This window comes from Vulpes vulpes, chromosome 1 (assembly GCF_048418805.1).
Source record: "Vulpes vulpes isolate BD-2025 chromosome 1, VulVul3, whole genome shotgun sequence".
NCBI lineage: Eukaryota > Metazoa > Chordata > Mammalia > Carnivora > Canidae > Vulpes > Vulpes vulpes.
In genome coordinates, this window is record NC_132780.1 from 201,120,783 (window position 1) to 201,127,822 (window position 7,040).

Sequence of the window (7,040 nt, forward strand, 5' to 3'; positions counted from 1 at the left end):
TAAATAAATAAAAATTAAAAAAAAAGTAAAAAAAAAAAATAAAAAGACACACTTATGGGAGAATATGGGCCAACCTAGATTAGCTGTTGGTTTTCAAGCACTCCGTCAACAGCAGTGTCCCTTTAGGCTTGCTGTAGCGCTTGGCAGGCGTTACTGGGTGTTGATAGAACCGGGAACCGTCACAACGTAACTGAGAAACACCATGGGCCAGAAGGAGCCTTAGCACGGTTAATAGGTTTAGCGGACCTCAGGGCCACATTTCCCAGTGGCTGATTCCTGCCTCCTTACTTGGGTTTACTCCCCACATGTACGCTGGTTAGGAGATGGGGGTGGGAGGACCTCATTCTTGCCTTGCAGCAGTCTCTGATCAAGGTCAGTTTTGAGGTAGAGCTTCTCTCCAAAGTCAGTTATTCATAACACTCACCAGCCTGTGAGTTCTGTATTTTTCCATTGTTCTGGGCTTCTGTGTATCCTAGAGCCGGTGACAGTGACCTGATTACCAGTCAAGTCTCTTTGGGTTTTACCCAAATAGTTTTCTCTTGGTTTTAACATTGCCTATTTCAGGAGGAAAAATGTTCTGAGTAATGGATTGTCTTAATTAGGCAATTAACCCATTTTTGTAGAAAGAAACACGTAGGTAAAACAATTATTTCACTTAGTCCCACCATCCTTAGTTAACTAGTTCCCACCAAGTGTGTATCTTTCCAGGTTTCTGTGGACATACACATGTATAAATACTTTAACAAAGATATGAACATGCCATGAAGATCTTGTGTCAGTTTAAACCTGTATCTTGTACATACAAGTCTACGTCATTAAGACTGCATTACCCTCTGTAGGGATTCACCAACATTTATTTAATTACCTGTCACTGGGTATTATTGTTTCATTAATATTTACACATTGTAAACTCGCCTAAAACAACATCTTTGTACTTTTGTCTCTTAGGATAAAGTGTAGAAATGGTCTTGCAAGGTCTAAGAGATTAAGAGCATCTGTGAGGCTTTACAGTGTCTTTAGGGTGTATCTGTTATATCTTGCTTCCAGACAAATTCCTCTGTGTAGCCAGTCCCCAGTCTACAGCTTTCAGCACAGGTAAAGATAGCCAGGACACCCCAATCGACACTCTTGCCCAGTCTGTCGGCCTTCAGGTAGTTGAGCAGCTGAGGCATGACCTGCAAAGAGGACGACTCAATCAGAGCCTTGCGTTGAGGCCGGGAACACTGCTTTCAACAGGCCTGTGCCAAGGTGATTACAGGGATGCTGGTCTCTCTAGCTTTGACACCAAGAACCAATTACTGTTGGATACAGTCTTCACAATTCCTCTTTTCCCCTAAGCCACAAATAGTACCTACTACCACTGTGTAAGGTTAGCAGATCGGCTGTGGAAGAGCACTTCTACCCAACCCAAATGGATTGTGATCCTTTTGAAAAACCATATGTCTTAATGATTATGTCCATTTGTTTTCCTAACAAATCCACAAGCTAACACCAAACAGTTTAGCACCTCTAATAAAACACTCCTGTCACAAAGTACAAAGACCTTAATTGCTGTAACAAGAAGGAATATTTAAAATTACAAAAGTAACAAAATGGAGACACCAAAAATGATGCTGTAACCGCACTGGGAGGGGAGAGGATGGTCCAGATGGTATAAGAAACTACATTTAGGGATCCCTGGGTGGCGCAGCGGTTTGGCGCCTGCCTTTGGCCCAGGGCGCGATCCTGGAGACCCGGGATCGAATCCCACATCAGGCTCCCAGTGCATGGAGCCTGCTTCTCCCTCTGCCTGTGTCTCTGCCTCTCTCTCTCTCTCTGTGACTATCATAAATAAATAAAAAATTTAAAAAAAAAAATTTAAAAAAAAAAAAAAAAAAAGAAACTACATTTAAATCCTCATTACTGCACATGTCAGTGAATGGATAATGTCTAAAAACTAGTAAACTGACAAATTACCAGAAAAAGCATGTTATTTAGAGAGAGAAATAACTATCAGATAAGACCATCAAACCTAATCCCCTCCAAGGAATAAGCTCTTAGGTGAGACAAGGCACTTTCTGTAGCAACAACAGGATCCGTGTGTTATGTGTTACTTTGGAAAAGTTTTATAGCATTTAGTAAGATAACTTAGGGTGATCATATGTTAAAATACTCTTGAAGTCATACCTGGAATTCAAATATCCTCTTGGCACCACAGGGACAATGTGGGATATCCTTTTCTTGAGGGATATTTTCACCAGAGATCCAGATGGGTGCAATCCCTCTGCCGTATCTGAGAACCTAAAATCAACCAGGATCATGTGCAGATCGCCAACATGTCACCTAAATTGCCAGTGGTAGCCTGTGATTGCATAATCATCTGGAGAACCTTGATGGAGCACTCATCTGAAACAGTTTTACTATTCCCCACCTCAGACCTGGCACTGTTAATAAAATGTCATCAAGTCAGTTATTTTAGCTTATCTGACTCTGGATACCAAAATCATATTTCATAGATGATAATATGGTTAGAATCTGAATCCTGAGTAGGGTCCCACATAATCCTGTTTCTCCATTACCAGTTTCTGAATCCAGAATGCAGCCCAGAGTCTGTGCTATCAGATAAAAGGAACCTCAGTTAAAAGATTTTAAAAGGGACGGGGCGTCTGGATGGCTCCACTGGTTAGGCACCTGAATGGTTTCAGCTCAGGTCATGATCTCAGGCCTGTGAGATGGAGCCAGAGCCGCGCTCAGCACAGGGTCTGCTTGTCCCTCTCTCCCCGCACCGCCGCCCCCCCCCACACACACACACACAGGTGTGCTGCTCGCTTGCTCTCTTGCATACTCTCAAATAAAACCTTTAAAAAATTGAAAGATTCTCTCTCCCTTTGCCCCCCCACCCCTGCTTGTGCACAGTCTCGCTCACAAATTTTTTGAAAAACATTTTAAAGATACAAATGCCAAGTAGTTTAGATAAATAATACAGAGATAAATGTCATTGTTAAGATCTTAATCGACAGAATGGCTTTCCTGTGTTTTGTTAAAAGCATACACATTGCTAAAAACTACCTTCTCAGTGCTTAGTGCTTATGTCTATCCTTATAACGTTCTTGCTCGGGATATTTATTTGATCCAGTGACTGCTTTATAGAAGTTTAGCTGAGCTTTCTGCAGTGATTTAGGGTCTTTATTTATTTATTCATGAGACACAGAGAGGGGGGGGGGGCAGAGACACAGGCAGAGGGAGAAGCAGGTTCCATGCAGGGAGCCCGACGTAGGACTCGATCCCGGGTCTCCAGGATCACGCCCTGGGCTGAAGGTGGTGCTAAACTGCTGAGCCCCCGGGCTGCCCTGATTTAGTGTCTTTAAGGGGAATGATGTTAATGGAAGAACAGAGATGAAAAGAAAAAAAAAAAAAAAAAAAAAAACAGATGAATACAGGAAACATTTGCTGAGCACTTACTATGTGCCTACATTCTCCCTTCACGCTCACAACTACCCTCTGATTTTTTTCACACTGCAGATACAATGACATCAAAGCTCATTGTTTAATTCCAGGATCCAGGATTCTTCCCAATACCAAAGCCCATTTTTCTTTTCACAAAACTAGTGTCTGCGGTAACATGTCATGTTGGTTTTATAAGCAAAAGGTTCCTGTTGGATAAATGGGCAAAAATATCTATTCCTTCCTTCCTTCCTTCCTTCGACTGGTACAAACTTCCTGTATTATAGGCAACACACCTTACTCATCTGTCTCTAATGCTTTCTTTAAAACACGGACCCCCTAGGTGATAAACAGTATAACCTGCAGTCTCAGAAACTACTGACAGGATCTGCAGGACCACTGTGTGAAAGGATTCCTGTAACAAGAGACTAGCTTTATTCTAGTTACTTCTCAGGGACTGTACCTGGAAAACACAGCCTGAAAAGAACACAAGAAGGAGTTGTAAGAGTTCTAGTTTACCTGTTCCGGCTCAAGCGCTATTTTAGTTTTAAACTTCTGGAAAATTTTATCTTCCTTTGATTCATGTTTGGCCATAGAATCCAATTCTTCCTCAGGTGCTTCACCTGAAAAGTCATCAACGTAACTGTTAAGGCAAGAGGACTAATCCCCATGACTTGACATTCCCCATGTGCTGAGGGCAGGAAATTTCAAACCACCAACTTAGAGTTAAATCAGATAGTTAGATGTTCCCATAGGCTTTCCCTATTTTAATTCATTAAAGTTAGTACTTCAGGACCATCTGATTTTCCAGGTACCCCACTTTGCTGGGCAGGTTCCTAGTGAGTGCTTCTCTTGAAAGCTGTCAATTAAAAGCACAGACGCAAGTCCTGGGTTTAGGACTTGTGCCCAGTAGATGCAAGGACACCCAACAAACACAGCCTTTAATTCTCACTACTGCCCTTTCGCTGCCTGGACCGTCCCACCAATCTCCTGTCTCACACGTCCCTTCCCGGCTGGTACGCTCACTCCCTGTGGACCCACTGGCTTGTTCCCTCTGCACACTCCCATCCTGGAATCCCAGCCCCAAACCATTGCTGTCCTCAATGGGATTTAGTCTATGTTACATATACCAAAGCATATTTATGACAGCACCTGACAGTAACCTATTTTGAAGTCTGATTTAGACTCTCAAACCTAATTTTGTAGCAGTTAGGAACTAAAATTCTGCAGTCAACAACATTGAGCTCTAACTGCAGTTCTAAAACTTTGGTTACATGACCAACCAAATTACACAGAAAACCTCACGTTCCTCACTGCAAAATGAGGTAGTTCCTAACTCACTGTACTGCTTGAGAGAAGATCATGCACAAGTAGCCTTTGCTGGATAAATGCTATCTACGCATCCTTCTCTTAAGTATCTCGCTGACCCTGGGACTAGAGTCCCATACCATCATCTCCAGGTAACCTGTAAAATCGGGTATCTGAAACCAGCTAAATGAAACATTTAAAGGGCCCTTGTCACCCCCACCCCTGCAACACTACATTACACACACTCACATGCTCCAACTACAACTGAGAAACAGATCTTGGGTCCAGATGAGCTTATCCAGTGGAGGAGCCTTATCCCACGACCACCCGGATACTGGATACTTGCCCAGACAGGTCTTCATCAGAACCACTATCTGATAAATACACCATGCGGGGAGGTACAGTATTTGAAAATTACAGGCTACAGATTCCAAAGTGAGTTGACTTCTCCTGTCATACTGAGTCACACTTCTCCTCTCTTCTTGACATACTGAGCCTTTTCTTTCTAGCATTACATTTAATCACTTAACGTTCTAAAGCTAACTCCTTACCCATGCTCCCCACAATTTCGGATTCATTTTCTTTTTCAACAACTTCAGGTGTAATCTCCTCTTCTGTTTCTATTACAATTTCAAATTCTGGAAAAAGGAAATTGTGGTCTGGAACTGTTCCATCTAAATCTGAAACAAGAAAAGGTAACTAGCATCATTACTAATCCTTTAGTTTTAAAGAGGGTCCAATAATTTTCCATTTCTAAAGTGTATTCTATGTAGTAACAGTTTTCCCTAGTAAATATAATACACAGAGTTCAGCAGTTTAGATCATAAATTAATCGCCCGTATTAAGGCAAGTCTGAGACACAACTGAGCAGGCAAGACCTCATGGTTCCTCCTTCCTAGGTGTTGTTACCAGTTACCAAAATTTTGAAAAGTATAATACCTTCTCTAATCTTAACTTTTATCCTCAGAAGTGGATAGAGACTATGAAACCGAGCCCAGACCGCAGAAGAGGTGCCTCACCTGGGTGCAGGCAGGCCTGCTTGTGCCCACACCTCCAGTCCAGAGCCTGGTGCTCCTTACTGCAGTAACGGGCCCTGTGGCAGCGGGAGCACGTTTTGGGGCCTAAGCAGCCACAAACCCTGCAGAGGTGAGCACCGGACTTGAGCTGGAGGCACACAGACTCTCCTGTCTCGGGAGGAGGATCCTCAGACGGTGGCTCATAGGAGTAGAAGTCATTTTTTCTGGGCAGCTGATTTCTAAAAACTATGAGGAAACGAGGAGAAATGAAGCATCGTCAGTAAAACAATATAGCAATCGAAATACTGGGGCCTCCGGTTCACACAGGATCGAAAAGAAGGAACTTTTCGATGTCAGGGATCTTATTTTCTGAAAGAGGAGAAAACACCACGTGGAAAACAACAGACTAGTTGGGCATCCACGACAACTGAATGCGGTCTTCGAGCTCGCCGAGAATAACGCAAGGGCTCTGCCGGCCAAGTCGCACTGACCGCAGGGACATACAGACGCTGTCGGGCCCAGCTCCCTCGGACGGTCGGAACCCGGCGGGCCCTTCCTTCGGGGCCACAGGGCGCCGCGGGGGCTGCGGGGCTGCGGGGCCGAAGCAGGTGCGCGACGCCCGCCCCGAGGCCCCGCCCTCCCCGAGGCCCCGCCCCCACAAGCCCCGCCCTCCCCGAAGCTCCGCCCTCCCCCGAGGCCCCGCCCCAGGCCCGGCGCCGCGGCCGCTCACCCCGCAGACCCGCACAGCACGGCGGCGCCCGGCAGCAGAAGAGGAAGAGGCCGCGGTGGAAGGCGTCGGCGCGCTCGGGCAGCGGCGCGTACAGCTGCAGCAGGAAGGCCAGCGGGCGGCCGCACAGCGCGCAGGCCAGGTCCTCGGGCCCCGGCAGCCCCGCCGCGCCCAGCCACGCCGGCCGCCCGCCCACCTTGCTGGGGAACTGCTCGCTGCGCAGCCGCCACGCCGGCGCCGCCTCCGCGAAGCCCAACTCGACCGGCCCCGCGCGGGCGGCCGCCATGGAGCGCGCGAGCCGGCGGCGGGGCTCGGCGGCCGGAAGGCGGAAGTCGGCCACCGGAAGCACGCGACGGCGGCTCGGCAGCGATTGGGCTACAGGGAGAGGGGGCGGGACTAGGGAACCGGCCGGCCCTCCGCGGGCGCCGCGCGTCCCTAACTCCGGGTCCCGGGGGCGCGGCGGCGCTTAGGGAGCGGGGGCGGGGCGGGGCGGCTCGCCAGCCCTTCCCACGGTTTCGGTTGGGTCCTTCGTTTTGGGCTCTCCCCTGCCCCGCCTTGTGGACGTG

General features: G+C 47.1%; 1 protein-coding gene across 1 annotated transcript; it reads right to left on the minus strand.

Annotated features, from left to right (window-relative positions):
- Nucleotides 1-836: 836 nt before the first annotated feature.
- On the minus strand, nucleotides 837-6,801 carry PDCD2 (programmed cell death 2). Its single transcript, XM_072739659.1, has 6 exons — nucleotides 6,478-6,801; nucleotides 5,751-5,993; nucleotides 5,283-5,411; nucleotides 3,943-4,046; nucleotides 2,167-2,280; nucleotides 837-1,175 (listed from the first exon to the last, which is right to left on the minus strand). Exons 1-6 carry the CDS (start codon nucleotides 6,758-6,760, stop codon nucleotides 1,017-1,019), a joined length of 1,032 nt encoding a protein of 343 aa, XP_072595760.1. The 5' UTR covers nucleotides 6,761-6,801; the 3' UTR covers nucleotides 837-1,016.
- Nucleotides 6,802-7,040: the final 239 nt, after the last annotated feature.

What these genes read in the sequence shown, in the direction of transcription:
- PDCD2 (XM_072739659.1), bottom strand. Translation starts at nt 6,760, where the DNA reads ATGGCGGCCGCCCGCGCGGGGCCGGTCGAGTTGGGCTTCGCGGAGGCG. An exon ending in GCAGGCCTGCCTGCACCCAG is followed by an intron (nt 5,412 to 5,750) that starts GTGAGGCACCTC and finishes TTCTTGTTTCAG; the next exon opens with ATTTAGATGGAACAGTTCCA. An exon ending in TAGCGCTTGAGCCGGAACAG is followed by an intron (nt 2,281 to 3,942) that starts GTAAACTAGAAC and finishes GGTTGATTTTAG; the next exon opens with GTTCTCAGATACGGCAGAGG.